General features: G+C 38.4%; 1 protein-coding gene across 1 annotated transcript in view; it reads left to right on the top strand.

The window, feature by feature from the left end:
- The window catches only part of emilin1b (elastin microfibril interfacer 1b), a 29,633-nt gene extending 10,973 nt beyond the window's left edge, over window positions 1–18,660 (top strand). Inside the window, exons 2-8 of the mRNA XM_079854220.1 lie at window positions 9,210–9,332; window positions 13,483–13,697; window positions 14,758–16,875; window positions 17,266–17,382; window positions 17,716–17,733; window positions 18,100–18,234; window positions 18,326–18,660. Of these exons, the coding sequence (XP_079710346.1) occupies window positions 9,210–9,332; window positions 13,483–13,697; window positions 14,758–16,875; window positions 17,266–17,382; window positions 17,716–17,733; window positions 18,100–18,234; window positions 18,326–18,648 (3,049 nt within the window). The 3' untranslated portion in view covers window positions 18,649–18,660. The remainder of the gene's footprint in view (window positions 1–9,209; window positions 9,333–13,482; window positions 13,698–14,757; window positions 16,876–17,265; window positions 17,383–17,715; window positions 17,734–18,099; window positions 18,235–18,325) is intronic.
- Window positions 18,661–18,753: the final 93 nt, after the last annotated feature.

The raw sequence follows: 18,753 nt of genomic DNA, 5'->3' as shown, positions 1-18,753 counted from the left end.
TCTGCCTGGCTCTATGGGAATTTAACATAGGGGTGTCCAAACTTATGCACCCTGTATTTTAAGGAAGAACATTTATTTATTTACGATACATTATTCATTCACAAAGAAAATTGGTGTCCTTAAAGGTTGGATTTTTCCAAATTTTTTTAATTAAGGCATTAAGTTCAGTTTCCAAAAGATGATTTTTTATTCCTCTTTTTAGTCAACTTTAGCATGGGTGTCTAAACTTATGCATAGCACTGTATGTTTGGTGTCAGTAAGACTCTTTTTTGATAGAAATGAATACTTTTATTCAGCATGTACATTAAAAGTTATAGCAAAGACATTTATAATGTTACAAAATATTTATATTTCAAATAAAAGCTATCATTTTTAACTTTTAATTTGTAATTCATCAAATCCTGAAAAATATGTATTACAGATTCCACAAAAATATTAATCAGCACAACTGTTTTTAACATTAATAATAATAAGAAATGTTTCTTGAGCAGCAAATCAACATATTAGAATAATTTCTGTAGGATCATGTGACACTGAAGACTGGAGTAATTATGCTGGAAATTCAGCTTTACATGAATGGAATAAATTACATTTATAATATATATCAAAATAGAAAACTGTTATTTTAAATTGTAATAATATTTTAAAATATTACTGTTTTTACTGTATTTTTATTAAGTAAATGCAGCCTTGGCAAGCACAAGATAATTCTTTTAAAAACAGTAAAAAAAAATATAAAAAAAAGAACATTAATGTTTATACGTATAGTCTGATTTTATGCTCTATGTGTGTATATATAAAATTCCAAGAAAGTATAAAATAATTTTTTTAGTTTTTAATGTTGCATAAGCGTAGTGTTAGCTAACAGATGGGTTGGTTTGTGTTCAGGCAGCAGTCTAATCTTAAATTGCTGTGTTGGAAAGAACTGCTTCACCGTTTGCAAAAACAGCCATAATGAGGGCTGTTTCCACATGATACGGCATGATTGCATTTTGGTGATGTTTGTAAACGGCGGTGGAAACCATTGGCAACAGCTGCATGGTGCAAATTCATGCTATGCCTAACAATATCAGTATTGTGCCTGTGGCTCAGTCTTGATATTGTATCTCTGTATCAGTGTTTTCGTGTGGACACAGTTGGGGTGGAACTGGGAGTGGACACGCGTTTCAGCCCGGTGCCCTCTCGGACAGTCAGACGAGCATGTGTCCCCTCCTAGGGAGAGACAAATAAGCAAGGCTGTAAAAACAGGCAGACCCTGCAGCCACAGCTGCTCTGACCACTTCCTGTTTGCCAAGGTCAAAGGTCACGGTGTGCGGTGCACTGCCCTGGCTGCACGCAGGGTCGCTCGGAGGGGAAGATGTGTGGGTAGAGACAGAAAAGAAGGAAGAACTGAAGAATAGCAAAGCGCATGATGATTGAGCCTTTGTGTGAAGCGCTGGAGCACAGGAAGTGGAAATGGTCAGGCTATTAAGTGAAACAAGAGGGAGTTTTATGTCATTGTGTTTTTTTATGGAGTTCAATATCAAAAGAATTCTTTCACTGAGAATCGTATTCTCATCTGTGTTACACATACACTGTCTCTTTCTTTATTTGTGTAACTTGACAGTGTGTTTCATTATGCATTCAATCTCAAGTATGCAGAGGCACGATACTGATGGATGTGCAGTTGCATTGCATAATCTCAAAAACCGCAATTATCATTTCTTAAAGGAGTAGTTCTTCTGTAATCATTTACTCACCCTCAGGCTTAACTCGTATCTATGGTTCCAAAAAGGACAAAAATAAACATTAAAAGTAGTTGGTCACACTTTAGTTTAGGGTCCCATTCTCACTATTAACTAACTACGACCTTCACCTCAGTAAACTAATTACTGCTTATTGATAGTTAGTAAAGTAGTTGTTAAGTTTAGGTATTGAGTAGAATCAGGGATATAGAGGTCATGCAGAATAAGGCATTAATATGTGCTTTATAAGTACTAATAAACAGCCAATATCCTAGTTATATGCATGCTAATAAGCAACTAGCTAATAGTGAGAATTTGACCCTAAATGAAAGTGTTACCAAGCAGTTTATATGTCTTGTAAATTTAAGTTGTTTTTTACTGAAACTCTTCGAATCTGCTTTTTATTATGAATAAAGACACAAATGATTTCAGAGCTACAGCAGAAGGGAAGATTATCAGAAAAACCCAACCCCGGTTCATTGGGAAAATGCGCCTGTGGCGATATTTTTGCTAAATGACATTGCCTATTGCACGTTTCACGACACTTTCAAAGTGAAATGTGGCGCTAAAAGCATGTTCAGTTTTATGCAAAACACAATAATCTGGCAATGTTTTATTATGATGGTTGTTGTATGTATCGCAGAAGCTGCGAAATGAAATTTCCGACAAGTGTCGCTAAAAGGTTAATGCTACCGCGTAAGAAAATAACGTACCACCTACACTAAACCCAACCCTAAACCATAACCAATAGTGTTAACAACAAACATGCCATTTGAGCTGATTATGAGATGCAAATGTCAAAATGTATTAGTAAAATGTATTAGAAACCATGCACTATGGTAAAAGTGTTTAAGGTCATAACATAGTATTGTGCTTGGAACCTCATGAAAATAAATCTTTATTATTCAGTAATCTGTCACCGTAATCATAATTTGTGTGAAAGGAATAAAAGTTGTTGGTGTTTTACTACCACTAGAATTCATTTCGGCTATAAACTGCAGTGAAATGGATGTAAAGGTTTTTGGAGTTTTGGAAAAATGTAGTAGAGACACGTTTCTCGGAAAAAAACTGTTTCTGTGAGGTCTTGAGGTCTGATCTTCACACAAAGCTAGCATGCAGCATAAGAAGACATGAAGTATTGCACATAAGGACTTGAGGTGTTTTTATGGTGTTTTTTCTTTTTCTTTTTTGGAGCTTAACATGAATGCTCACTAAACTGTTCTTGTCTTAAAAAGAGCTATGTAGATATTCTTCAATCTTTTCCCCCTTGTGTTTTCCTCAGAAGAGAAATCATGCAAGTTCGGCAAGACATGAGAGTGAGTAAATGATTGGGTAAACTAATTCTTTCAATTTGGAGTCTCATGTAAAGACTGTTTCTAGAGGCCATTGTTGTTGTTGTTCTTGGGATTTTTCCATGAAGTCAAAAGTTGGTTTGGTGGACAGACTCCAAGCATGTGAGGACAATCAGAAGCTGAACTTTGCATGATGTCCATCTCACACACCATGGGAATAAGAACCGTCCAGCCTCTGTTAGTAGCCTAGCCTCTACACGTGTTAATCATTGTCATTTTGCTCTGTGACTCTGTGTAAACATATCAGTATCAATCAGTAGGCCGGGTGGGAGAGGAGGCCTCATGGTTTCTAAATGGGTGGGGGACATCGTCTTGGCACTAGATCCAGGATTACAGTTCATATAAGAACCGTTAAGACCCTGAATTGAGGAATATCTGAGGTGACATGAGTATATAAAACTTTCCGTGAAACAAGCCAAAACTGAAGGTGTTCATATAGGGCAGCACTGGAAAGTTTGGAAAGTTATTGCATACTTGTATACACTACCGTTCAAAAGTTTGGTGTCAGTAAGAATATATACAGTATATATATATATATATATATATATATATATATATATATATATATATATATATATATATATATATATATATATATATATATATATTTCACAATTTCCACAAGGATGTGTTAAATTGATCAAAAGTGATGGTAAAGATAAAGGTTAATGTTACAAAAGATTTCTATTTCAAATAAATGCTGTTCTTTTGAACTTTCTATTCATTAAAGGATCCTGAAAAAAATCATCAAACTTATTCAGCCGCACTACTGTTTTCAACATTGATAATAAGAAATAATAAGAGCAGCAAATCAACATATTAGAATGATTTTGGTGAGCATAAGATGCTTCTTTCAAAAACATAAATTAAACATCTTACAGACCCCAAACTTTTGAACGATAATGTAATCATTTAGCTTTCTCACAGGCATAAAGTGTCAGTTTAACAGATTGCATACTATGATTTATGAATAAACTTTAGTAACAAAGACATGAATGAGATATCCATCAGTGTACATAATGCAAGATCCATATTATCATACACATGAGTATACTTCTTGGTTTTGGAACGGTTAAATACATTTTAAATGGCTTAAATGAGTTTCTTCCCGGTTATATTGCTCCCTAGGTAACAGACAATTTCTGCAGTCCATTCTGCTCCATTGTTTTAGGTTTATTGGAGAAGGTCCAGAAAGTGATATCATAGGATTCTGGAGCCTGTTGCACACATGTATATTCATGTACTAATTTATTTAAAACACATTAATCAACACATAGATGCTATAGGCCATAGTTAAATGTGCCAAATGTGCAGTTGGACAAATTGATATGTCCATATTGTGAATCCCTTGGGAGGTTCATCAATTGAAAGAGTAAGAAGGCGAATGAATGTTCCTCTGAAACGCTACATTCATATGATGTAATTTCTGTCCTGGGAGAAGCAATTACGGCCTTTATTGAGGGAAGGATCGGAGAGGACTTTTTTCAGCAGTGCTGAGAAACAAAGAGAAGACTGTATTTTTATGCCAGATATACCCTACATGGATTATGTCACGTTTATGACAGATAATTAATAGTGTGTGAGTGTGTCAGAGGGGCAGGGACAGAAACAGAGAGATAGTAAGATCCAAATGCCATGTATACAATGTTGAAGGGCTCTGCAAGAAGAAAATAAGTTTTTATGTTTACTTTTAAGCATTTGGCAGAGACAAAGTGACTTAAATTTGATCTGTTCCTGTATACCCTGGGAATCTAACCCATGACCTTGGCATTGCTGGCGCCATTCTCTGCTGTTTGAGCTACAGGAATGCTCACTAACTGCGTTACAGAAAAGTGTGGGATTACAGGTTATCTGGTCACTTTAAAACTGCAGTCCGTAATTTTTGGCGCTCTAGCGGTTAATAAACAGAACTGCATGCTTCTTGCGGAAGAACATTGTAGCCGGAGCTAGTAATGATCGTAGTGATTTGGGATAAGACAAAAACACAGTTTGGAAAATGGATTCATGATGTATTCGCTTATTATATACCCCAACCAGTTCAGCGTAAATCCCACCCTGCAGTAGCCTGGCAAGCCAGACCTGCATCAAGATGTTAGGTCTGGCAACTCACCATAGACACGGCTCAATCCGAGGGGCGGGATAAACAGCTGTCTTTCAAATTCCCTCTGCACGCAATAGGACAGCGCTTCAACCAACCAGCGCGTTTTCCCAACAGCGGAGCTAACGTTAGTTGAATCTATCAAATCTGGCCGGCAAAACTACGAACACATCTTCCTTTTTTAAGAATGACTTAAGTGCCGTTCTTTGCTCTTTCCTCAAAGAAAAACTTAACTCCAAGTCCTCCAGAGTCGCGGCCAAAGTCGATTCGAAAGACTGTTCGCCAGCAGCAGCCGCCATTCTTTGTTTTCAAGTAGCAGGGAACCGTCACAACTCTCAACTCATTATGTTAAGCCCGCCCCGCCTACTCTATACACGATGTGATTGGCCTGACCTAATTTAGGTTTTTCCCAGCTCGAAAGTCAACGGAGAGTTGCTACTGTAGACTACCCTGGCTGCAAAATTAATTTTGCTGCCGCTAGGGTGCGTCTAGATTTCTAGGCTAGCCCTGCAGCCGAATCTAAAGATTTCATTGGTCATGTCAATCACTGTACTGATTGCCAAACACTGATCCCTAAACCTACCCGTCACTGTAACCTTAACCAATTAAATTAGACCTTACGTGGTCCTTATTTTTAATGCTTTTTAGGGAAACATCACACAGAGAGACAGTGACCAATTTGAATTAAACAACACAATCAATGCTAACTTTGCTTTCCTTCAATGTGCAACAATGTTTGTCCAATATTCAGCTTTATCTTCTTCAAGATTTCTTCACAGTCTTAAATATCACTTTTCAGTCTTTCACTGTGCTGCAATGCGCTTTTCGATCCAAGTAGGTGACATAGTATCAGGATAACATTTTTACTCTGAAATGTGCTTCTGTTTAAGCTATTTCATTTATTTTGTTAGTTTTAAAGCCATGACGTTTCTACATGAGTACATTTTTAATTTACTCTTACTACACCCATTCATTTCAGTCACTTGTGACTGTAAAGTCATTTATTTTTAGAAAACAGAAATGATGTAATGGAAAAATATGAAAACATCCTCATGACGGGGATTAATATCAATTTTGTATATTGGAATAAGCTCTCATTGGTTCAAAGGGAGGCTACACACACTGCCAAATTAACATTATTTTGTCCGCTTTTTCTTGTCTTTTCTCATATTTTCCATTCTTTTTGGAGCTGAAACATGTTGAGAGTCTCTGTAAAGTCATGAGCTGCATGAGTGTTTGATGAAAGCGAGCCTGAAATGAAAATTCTGCATGACAAATCTGCTAAGAATGTGGATCATTCACGGCTGGCCGTAGCAGCCTGGAAATACTGTGGTCGGGTTAACTCCAATCAACAGTTGAAAAACAAATACTGGTGGGCTGAAGCAGCATGACAACTTTGCAAAATCTTTAAACCTAGAATAGCTCCTCCCATAACCAGCAAGCATTACATGTGATATTATTATATTGAGTAATGGATTGCCCACCGCTTAACACCATAAATTACATATGGGTCACTGAAATCAAAACCTTGTCGTTGTTATGATTAAGGATGGAAGAAGATTTTTTTTTGGAAAAAGGATATTAGCAATAACTGAGATATAAAAGACAATGAGAAATCTGTTGAAACGTTGTTTGGCTGGGACATATTAAAGGGATCTTTCCCTTTAAGAAAAAGCCAATAGGCTTTTAGGATTAGCTACTTAGTTATTTGCAGATCCTATTAGGGGAGGAGCTTTCTTACTCTAGAGGACATTTGATTGGACAAAAATCTGTGTAGTTCAACATGAGTCATGAATATTTATGATCTGTTTTCCTTGTGTATATCTATTAAAAGTTAATTGTGTCAATGTTTAGGAGCACACTAGCATACATAGACCTCAAAGGCACAAAACTATTATTTTAGTCTTTGAAACTGATTTGTACTTGTTGGTCAAAACATTGCATTTTCTCTTGTAATTCATTCTAAACATCCTTTCATTTAGCCAGCACAGATTATATCGTGATGTCATTACTCTGATCTAGCACCATCTGTGTTTAAAATCGAAGGCCAAAACATGAAATTGTGCTGGCAATATGTGCGAGTGTCTCAAGCAGCTGTGGAGGCAGGAAATCCACCATAGGTCATTGATGAGCCATGCGCAATCAAAGCAGGAGTCAGGTGGTAATGGTCAAATGGGTCCAAATGTCTTGGGAAAATTAAGTGCTTTTTCCATGACAAGCCATTTATTGGGTAACTTCCTTTTATTACATAATGCGTTTGCAAACAGAATGTGGTCATGTGTTAAATACTGCTTTGCAATGACCTGTTAGGATCAACTGTCAAACAGCTAAAGAGTAGGATTGATTTTATATAAATGCAGCGTCCTCACCAGACATATTTGTTTGCGACAAATCACGACAAATATATTTGATGTATATATTTATTTGATGTTGAAGATATTTAAAGGATAACTGTCGCAAAAATGTAACCTAGGGTCTTTTTGTTAATCTACCCGAGGCAAACTTTCGTTTAAAACCATAATTAGAATGGAAACGCCACTTTTAAGTTTGACCGTATTTTTGTTTTCAGGCAAATTCGGCCTTTTGAATGGGAGTGCTTGGGGCACTACTATGATAGCATCAAAAATCGCTATTTTTAAAACACTAAGAAGGCTCGACACAACATGAAATTTTGCTCGAAATATCACCAGGGGCTCAACACATGAACTCGAGCATTGAGAACATTGTTTGTGTACACAAAGTTTACGAAAAAAAGAACGATTTTGAACAACTCACTGTATTTGTATTGTACTAATGAGAAGCAATGGTATTCATTGCAGCTGCACTCATGGTTGTCTGGTTTAACATGATTCAGATGCATTGTAAATCACATGTTCAGGTGGCCTCTGAGAAGATATTTTTGTTTTGTTTTTTCTTTAGAGACACAACATGAGTCCAATCTTTATTGCAACGGTCTGAGGTGTAACTTAAACTTAATTCATGACGGCTTAGCGAATAACCACAGAAGACAAACTGCTTCTGCATTACACACAGCAGACCATCACGTAGTTTGTTGCCCTTACTAGTAGACTAAAACAAAACAGGGGTGAAACCAAAGATGAGATAAGTGATGCAACCTGCTTTTACTGTAGTCAGCGTGAAGCTCAACAGATGTTTGAATTCCCATTGCAAGCAGCAGAGAGATTGTAACAACTTGATTCCTGAGCTTGTTGACATTGGTTTGAGGAACAGTGTCCACTAAGAGAACGAGAGACTATTTATTTGCAGATTTCTACTAATTTATGAGGCCAGAGGACATGAGGAACATTTAGACTGTGGGGAATCACTGTAAATCTAAAACAGGCGCTATAGTTTGACCTCACATAATGGGAGATGTGCTTTAAAATCGCTACTATCTTTGGAGACCTCCATTAGTTCATGTTTTTATTGGTGTGCTATGAGTCACAGTTGTACCCTGGAAATCCAGAGTTCTCGTGAGAGCACAAGTTGAATTTGAAATTCTCATTAAATATGCCCTTGTATCCGAGCTGCACCAATCTGATCTAGGCGGGCCAGAGGCGAGCTAAACAGATGACGACAGTGATGTGACATCGAAGTCATTAGTAAACATTGCAAGATGGCTATGGATGAACACCAGTTGTTTGAAACGGCTTTGGCCACTACAATGAATGAGTTAGACTTGGCTTTTTATCTAAAAGAGGAACAGAAGACGGCGCTCTAATCGTTCCTTTGCAAGAAGGATGTTTTTGCTGTTTTGCCAACTGGATAAGGCAAGAGTCTAATCTACCAGTTAGCTCCGCTGGTAGCTAAGCGTATGGGGCTTGTTGTGATTGGTCGTAGTGTTATCCAATTGCGTGCAGTGAGATTTTCAAATGCATGCTTGGTGCCGCCCCTCGAGCTGGCCTCGAGCATTAATCTTTCAGATTTAGGTCTGCATTTCCAGGCTATCACAGTTGTGGAATTATTCATATTTAATTTTTAAAGTTCCATTCCTACAATAAAATGCTAACTACATGTGTATTTTTTTTCTTACAGAAACTGGTGTGCGTATGTGGTGACCAAGACAGTGAGCTGTGTGGTGGAAGATGGAGTGGAGACTTACGTGAAGCCTGACTATCAGCCATGTTCATGGGGCATTCAGTGCGCCCGTGTTGTAGTGTAAGTATTTCCTTTTGTCACGTATAGCTTGTTTTGGTTTATTTTTTTTGTGTTCTGTTCTCGTTTTGCTTGCCTTCTTAGGGGGTTAGTTTCCATGGTTCTTAAAGGGATAGTTCACCCAAAAATGAAAAGTACTCCATGATTTACTCACCCTCAAGTCATCCTTGGTGTATAAGACATTCTTCTTTCAGACGAATACAATCTGAGTTATATTGAAAAATGTCCTGGCTCTTCCTGGCTTTATTCATCTGGCTTTATAATGGCAGTGAATGGCTGTATATTTTTTGAAGTCCATCAAAGTGCATCCATACATGATAAAAGTCCTCCAAATGGCTCATGGTGGTTAATAAAGTCCTTCTGAAGTGAAGCGATGTGTTCGTGTAAGAAAAATATCCATATTTAAAACTAGCTTCCAGCAGACGGCCTACACAAGTCGACTTACGCCAAAAGAGTAACACTTGACGATGTATGACATAGGATGTAGGAGTAGAGTAAGCTTTGACACCTCTCGCGGTTCAATCAAACAGGTCTGGGCAACAAACTCAAGCTTCTCCGACATTTCTCTTTAAAAATGGTCGTTTTAGACTTCTAATTCATGACTGGTGTTTTGTTTTGCTCTATCCTCTGTGCTTTCGCATTTGTCATTACTTTGTGCGACAAGTTCAAGGGTCACTCTTTGTCTTTCGCTGTAAATTCATGCATACGGCCATCTGCCGGAAGCTAGTTATTTTAGTCGATAAAGTTATAAATATGGATATTTTTCTTACATGAATGCATCGCTTCACTTCAGAAGGACTTTATTAACCCCCAAGAGCCGTGTAGAGCACTTTTATCATGGATAGATGCACTTTGATGGACTTCAAAACTTAAACGGCCATTCACTGCCATTATAAAGCTTGGAAGAGCCAGGACATTTTTTAATATAACTCAGATTGTATTCATCTGAAAGAAGAATGTCATATACACCTAGGATGGCTTGAGGGTGAGTAAATCATGGACTAATTTACATTTTTGGGTGAACTATCCCTTTAATTAGTAAACACCTGTTCTGTTTCAGTTAATCATCCCCAGTGTATTTAAGCCCTCTTTTCCCTGTGTTCCATTGTCCAGTCTCATCTCATAGATGGTCCAAAATTATAATAAGTTAGTTAAACTGGTACACCATGTGAAACTGTTGTCTCTACAGTATATGCTTCTGCTATTCACCTCTGGCTGGTTGCACCATCAGCTGTAAGTAACTCTACGTATAAACTAAATATTTACAAAAGCCTTTGACCAGGACTAACAGATGAAATTAAACAGAAGATTGATTTAATTGCATCAATAAACGTATGTTTTACCTGACAAACTTAAATTCTTTAGACATACTGTATATGATGATGTTCACATTTACATTTAACGAATATTATGTGAATTAATGACTTGTTAGTGGCTCTTCAACATAAACCTGATCTTAGCAGTGCACCTCCATGTGCATGTAATAAATAAAATCAGTAGATCAGTATTGATCTATTCTTCTAATTAACTTCGAATACAGTTTCAGAATGTTATTATCTATAAAAAAAAATACTTATGTAATTTTATGATTAAGTATCATATTTCAGTGGAAACTTAGCCAATTTATTTGTTACATGAGGCTAAATAAGTTACAATCAACCTTAACAGAATAAACGGAAATTTACTGCGTTTCAATACAAATTTTGCTCACAAATTTGAAGGCTGCTATTGGATCATTAGAGGTAAACGTCATTTTACACAACTATGCATTAGTTTACGAAGAGCTTATGACCTACTAGCTTTGTTCTGCCTTAAGAACAAATGGTGCAATCAAATTAAGTTTAAATTAAAACACCGCTCTTCTGTTCCGATTTGAACATGACACACCCACTGAGAATTCTGTTGAAAGAGCCCTACAGTATAGTGATTGCCGATTCTATTACATGGAACATAGAAGAAATAGAAAATAGAGACACCAGCCACCAGTCACACATTTGCCGGGAACCAGAGCACCTGACATCAAAGCAAATTTAAAAGTGCTGGCTAATGTTAATCGTAAATTCTCTAAGATTTTTATTTCCGTCACTAATGATGTTCGACTTCGTCAGTCCTAGATCACTAAAATTAACGTTAAAGAGGTGTGTGAACTTGCAATTACGCTGTCAGCACAGTAATATACTCTGGCCCCCTTCCTGATCGCCAGAGTGTTGAGATACTAAGAAGACTATCCTCACTCAATGGCTGGCTGTCTAAGTGGTGTCAGCAGAATAATTGGAAAAAAACGTGGGGCAGACCTGACCAGTTGAAAAGAGATGGTATTCATCCCTGTATATATATATATATATATATATATATATATATATATATATATATATACATACACACACTATTTTCTTCTAGATCTGCTGTACAGCCAAAACAAACTTTGCTGCATTATTTTCCTGTTATCACTGTAAAGCTGCTTTGAAACAATCTGTATTGTAAAAAGCGCTATATAAATAAAGGTGACTCGACTTGACATGCACCTATCGGACTTCAAATCAGTCAGAGGATTTAAAGTAAAAGCAAGTCTGTTTTTCTGGCCTTTATTTAGTGCACTTTAAATAAGTGGAACCATTATGCACTACATCAGCTAACTTTAGACAGGAAACAGATGTTGAAAGCTATCACATCATCATAACATTCATAGACACTAGCATACAGTATATAACACACCACATTTTACTGGAAATCTGAGTCATTAAAACATAAGAAATACTAAAAACATTGTGTTTACATTGTAAACCTAATGTCAACAAATGGAGAGATAAACAGAATGTGGTTTGAGGACACCAGGATTAGAAAGTTTGTGCAGTTGTGAGGTGGTTTCCAGTTGTTGGCAACGTACTGAACTCCAGCTGGAAAAGCTTAATCCAACTCCTTTAGATTCAGCACACACACACACACACACACACACACACACACACACACACACACACACACACACACACACACACACACACACACACTAATATGTATGGAATGAGGTGGCATGTCATTCCAAACTCTACAACCAGTGCACCACAGGAATTAGGCTTAAAACCTACTAAAATACCACCACTTATTTTTGCACTCACTCTGTAGAGTAGGGTGACCCCTTTTTCTCCTCTTTTTCTTCTCACGGGGGTCATGGAACAAACAGAGCGTGGAGACAAGAATTCAGTGGCTTAAGAACTATAACCAAAAGTCCTGTGAAAAAAAGAAATGCTGAAATTGTTTCCTATTCCACCTTTTTATGGTGCTGATGTTCGGGTTCAAGGCTAACTATAATGTTTTACTTGATATTTTAGTTTATTTGAATGACACTGTGAATTCAGACCTAGATAACTGGTCAGAATTACAGCGTAAATAAAATGGCTCTGATGAGATGGTCTTATACCACAATTCTCTATTAGAAATGTTTCTAGCCATAATCATTACACTTCCACAAGTAGATTTATGGTTTCTGGATGATAAAACATACAAAAAGATCCCATAGCTTAAAGGAGTGGTCCATGCCATATATAAGGATACACACTGTTTCTACCATTGCTACCATTTCTACCCAGCCCTTCATTGAACAACAGATTATATAGCGTTTATACAGCTGGCCAACATATGTCTGTGCAGCAACTAGCTGAAATCATATGAATGTGCGGAGACATAATTCTGAAACAGATATGGTATGTCTTCCTCCATTCTTAGGCCAAAAATTGAATTCAATCCAGGTTGTATTCTTCAAGTGTATGTCTGAATGTGTTAGTTTCGCTCTAACAGAAATGGGCAGAAGCTAATTTGTTGAGTAGAGAGTCTCGCAACACAACATCCCAGAAGGGATCAGTTTGTTTAATGTGGAATGTATTAAACAATATACATAATGGTGACTTGTAAGGTAATGTGTGTACTAGGCCTAGATAGTTTTTGTTGTTTTAGATTGTACTGATTCTATTCTTTCTTTGTGGTTCGTATTAACATATAATTTGTCTTGTTTATTTCTTTCTCGGTCCCATGTATTTCACAATTTAAACTAAACATTGCAAGTCAGGAAATACTGAGACATGGCTACATTTTTTAAAACAGTGTCCAAACTAGAAAATGTCAGCTTTTATTTATATGGTTTTTATTTGTTTTACAGGTATAGGACCTACATGAGGCCCAGATACAAGGTGGCTTACAAAATGGTAACTGAAATGGAGTGGAAGTGCTGCCATGGATATAGTGGAGAAGACTGTAATGATGGACCAAACGGGGGATCTGATACTCAGATCTCAACAAGCAGACCTTGGCCTAGACCTTCACAACCAGGACAAACTGGAACTGGTACTGGTCATGGACAGGGTGGAGGGAATGGTATGTCAATGTTTTCTCTAACAATAGGTGTGTTAACATGTAGTACTGCATTCCGATTACAAACTGTTTAAAAGTCCAGTCCGAATGAAAATGCTCCATGCACACACCTCAGTCAGAATAAAAATGCCCAAACCAATTGAAATTTTAATTGGTTTGAGAGGGGTGGGATAAACCTGTGCAATGATGTAGAAATTGCATAGAACGCACGGAAACAAGCTGATGATGTTGTTGAATATAATAAATGACTGTTGTGTCAAATCTAAAATTCTCTTTCCACTGCAGAGGTGCAGGAAAACATCACACAAGTGCTTTTTTCGGGCTCTCATCTGCAGACACCTTGTTTTAGGTGCGGGAAGGGGCGATTTCACTGCCTAAATAATATAAGCATCATGCCACAAAGCTTCATATGCTCGTCGTCTCCTAATTAGGACCCGAAATAGATAAATATTAAGTCTGCTTTTTAAAACAAAGACAAGGAGGATGGTTAGTATGCGCCAACAGCGGGAATCTCTGTATATTCGTGCAGTGTGCGCATGTCAAAAGATAAAATCTGATTTTGAAGCTTATGACAAACACGCACATCAACCCGATCACTTTATCTAGAGTTCATTAGGCTTGCTGCAATAGTCTGTGTTTCCGGTATTACACGGTGTTTAGCCGCACAATGATTACATCACTTGCAGAACGCGGCACCGCCCCCACCGTCGTTTTGATTTTTTTATAGTAATAAAAATTATTTAGTTCAGTTCGAGAACAGACACTACAATTAAAAACTGAACTCAATTCAGAGTGAGCCGAATGAAACAAAAAGTGTCCATGTAAACGTGGCTAGTGTCTGGCCATATAGATGTTCTTGTTACTTCTGTATCTGCATCTTCTGCATCTTTCAAACACTTGATAACATCTAAATATAACTGAGGCTTTATGGAAATAAAACATTAGAGCAGAGGAAAACTTTTAGAGTAATGTTTAACTGTGAATTCTGGGTCTGCCAAACTATTTGTAATCTACTTAACTACTCACTGTCTAAAAATAAGCATTGTGTTTGATCTTTGCCTAGGGAGAGGTGACAATGACAAGATGAAACAACTGGAGGACAAAATCCAGAGGTTGACCAAAGACCTAAATGACCTGCAGTCAACTCTGCGTGGAATGAACGAGAAATTCCAGGAGGAAATGCGCAAACCCGGTATTAATAGTGGCAAAACACCAGCTGATGCAGCCCAGCCTGAAATGAAAGAGACCATCCATAACATTCAGACCAAGCTTGATCAGTTGGACAACCGTACTCAAGCTCATGACAAGACTCTAGTCAGCATCAATAACCACCTTGTGAACGGGAAGGGTGGAAGCAATGATCTAGACATTGGGGGAGTAGGAGGAAACAACTTCAACACCTTGAAGGAGGAAATCCTCAGAGAGCTTGAACGTCGAGTGACGCTTTCTTGTTCTGCCTGTCAGTCTGGAGTGGAAGACTTAAGACGGCAACAGCAACAAGATCGGGAGAGGATCTTGGCTCTGGAAAAACAGATTAATGCCATGGACCAGCGTCACCGCCAGACTCTTGATGGTTTGCGCCGAGACTTCAGCCGGTCTCAAGGCTGCTGTGACACTGTGACGGACATCAGAGGACGACTAATTGAAATGGACAGGAAGATAAGCTCCACATCGGAAGCCTATGACAAGCTTAATAATCGTCTGAACAGTGAACAAGGAGGAAATGGAGATGGTGGAAGATTTGGAGGTGGACCAGGTCAAGGTTCAGAAATGCAAGACATGGAGAGAAGGCTCAACAACACTGTCCAGAGGGCAGAGGAAAACTGCGCTTATATGGTGACTAACATACAGGACTCGTTCCAGCAGGAACTCAGAAATCTTCGCACTGAATTCAATAATCGTATTCTTAACCAGGATGACAGAATTAATGACATGGACATTGATATAGGAAACGTTAAAGAAACTGTATTTGATCTTGATAAGCGCCTGTCTCGGCTCGAGAATACAACATTGTTTATAGACAGGAGGTTAAGCGAATGCTCTCGGTGCTCAGGCTCAAGTTCTGGTTCAAGTCCGGGCAGTAGTAGTGGTTCGAGCTCTGGCGACACTGTGAAGTCTTTGGAGTGGAGAGTCGTTGCAAATGAAGATGAGATCAAGAGGTTTGACACCCGACTCAAGGATCTCTCTGTGTCCGGTGACTCTCTTGAGGATAAGGTCATCAACCTCAGCCATGACGTTCGCAAGATCAAAGCTCTTACTGGAGACAATGGGGAACACTTCAACAGGATTGTTATGGAGATTGAGAACTGTGACGTGTGCAGCACAGTGGAAGATGATCTGAAGAAACTCAAGAACATCACAAGCCATGCCATGGACAGATGGCAGAAGGAAATTAACTACATTAAAGGGAACTCTGACTCTGGTCAGACGGGTTGTGTGGACGTGTGTTCTGGTTTACAGGACGAGATGGATCAGTTGAGAGAGGAGGTACAGAAATGCAGTGGTCAATGCAAGATCACCCTGAATACTCCTACCGGAACGGAATCAGAAACTGGTCATCTGGATGACCCACAAAAACCACTGGATGGACACAGTGTCATCAGCAGTAATACCGGTGACCTCAGGTCAATCCAGGGAGAACTGTCTGAGGTCATCTTAACCTTCAGCTCCATCAATGACACACTAAAAGGTCTGGAGCATGTGGTCCAGAAACATGACAGCGTTATCACCGACCTTGGGAACACCAAAGACAAAATAATTTCTGAGATCGACAAGATCCAGCAGGAAATGACCGAGCATATAGAAGATAGTAGGGTACGCTTTGATAACGTTGATCAGGATGTACGTCGCTTTGGGAACAACTTTGTGGTTGAGATGGGTGACTGCAAGAGGACTGGTGATGGTCTGGATAAGAGGCTCTCTAAACTCGAAGTGGTTTGTGGCCGGTTTGACTCTGTCTCAGACAATATCCAGAAGATCAAAGAAGGCCTGAACAAACATGTGTCTAGCCTGTGGAACTGTGTCAATGGGCTAAATGACACAGTGATTTCACACAGCGGGTTCATTGAGATCCTCCAGAACACACATCTGGATGATATCCATGGCAAGATCAAGAGACTCAATTCCTCAATGGTCCATGTCCTCAAGGAGTTCCAGAGCTTTACTGAGAATGACTTAACAGGTCTGATTTCAAGTGCTGTTTTTTTATTTGCTATCATCTTAAAAGTGATGTCAAGATTAACTACAATTTGACAGCATCTAAGAACATATCTTAAATTTACAGCACCAATAACTGGCATAGCTCCTGTATTTGAATTGATATCAGGGTTGTGCATTATTCATAATTGGAATGAGAAGGGATTCTAGTTCATTTTACGCAGAATGTTTTTTCCAGAATGCATTACTTTGTGTTGAATGTCTTTGAATTGCAATTTCTCTTCCTGTCTTTCCAATTTAAATTCCAATTCAACTCCCTGTGGCCAATTCAATTCAAATTCACTCTCATGATTTGAAAGTGAGACAATTCTTGAGTTTTGCACAACTCTTTAAATAAATTAATTTCTGATAATAGGTTTACCCGGACCCCCAGGTCCTCAAGGAGAAAGAGGGTTCCCTGGTCCACAGGGGCCTCCAGGTAATGACGGACCACCAGGTATTCAGGGATTACCAGGGCCAAAAGGACCTCCTGGTGAGAAATCTTTTTTTTTTTTTGTCCATTCACTTGTGTCATGTGGGTAATAACCCCAAAAAAATGGAAATATTTTGCCATCATTACTTTATTTTACTTTACTTCATTTGGAGGTTGGTTGTATACTGTACTTTTCTTATATGGAAAGCTGAACCTCAGATTTTTATATATGATCTCCTTTTGTGTTACATGGATTAAGATAATAAAACATTGGAATGACATGAGGATGAGTAATTTCAAAGTTACAGAATTTTTAATTTATGGGTGAACTTCACACATTTGATGTTATATGACACTTGCACGTGACTCACATTTTGCTTTCTCCTTTTTTAGGTCTCAGAGGAGAGCGAGGTATTTATTTAATTTGCTTTTAATATTTGTAGCAGCCATATCTTAGTCAAGAACTGAGGTTGTTTTGATGTGTGCTAAATCAATGTCTGGAATGAAGGCAAGAATTCACTGAGATATGTCTAAAGTGTCTGTTTGTATGGGAGTCAGCCATTTTTTCTTTCTGTCTTGAGTGTTGCAGCATGTGTTCAGTTGTTATTGTCGGTACTGGGTCAGTAGTTGAGCCAAAGGTCAGCAGCTGATCACTAAAACTGGTTGTGTAAAGCAAGTCTAAATGAGACTGAGAATATAGGGATACATTTAGGGTTAGGAATCGTGGATGTCAATTTGAAAATTCTTTTAAAAATACTGTTGATATCTTCATTTCAGGGATGGCCGGTGCAGATCCCAACATACCACGTCTTTCCTTCTCAGCAGCTCTCAGAAATCCCATGGTTACATCTGGAACGATCATTTTTGATGAGATCTTAGTAAATGAAGGAGACTTTTATAATCCAAGAACAGGTAAATCTTGGCACTGCCTATAAACAGTCTATTTGCATTTACACTTTTGCATGCATCAAAAATAATGTATATAACTTTCTCTTAAATACAGGTATCTTTACTGCACCACTGGATGGACGCTACTTCTTTAGTGCTGTTCTGACGGGCCACAAAAATGAGAAGATCGAAGCTGTGCTGTCCAGGTCTAACTATGGCATGGCTCGGGTAGACTCGGCGGGTTACCAACCGGAAGGGTTGGAAAACAAACCAATGGCCGAAGCCAAACCAACACCAGGTTCTCTGGCTGTCTTTAACATCATCCTGCCCCTTCAGCGAGACGACACAGTTTGCATAGACCTGGTCATGGGCAAACTAGCCCATTCAGTGGAGCCTCTAACTATCTTCAGTGGTATGCTTCTATATGAAGATGTGTAGGGGTCTTTTAACTGATTAGCACTGAGACTAATCAGACTCAAAGAACCAGCAAAACGACGGGGCTAGAAAGAGACACTCTAAATGACGTTTATCCGCCTGGGATGG

The sequence above is a fragment of the Squalius cephalus genome (genome assembly GCF_949319135.1).
Source record: "Squalius cephalus genome assembly, chromosome: 20".
NCBI classification, from domain to species: domain Eukaryota; kingdom Metazoa; phylum Chordata; class Actinopteri; order Cypriniformes; family Leuciscidae; genus Squalius; species Squalius cephalus.
Note: the sequence above shows the minus strand (reverse complement) of the source record. Positions and strands in the feature narration are given on the sequence as shown.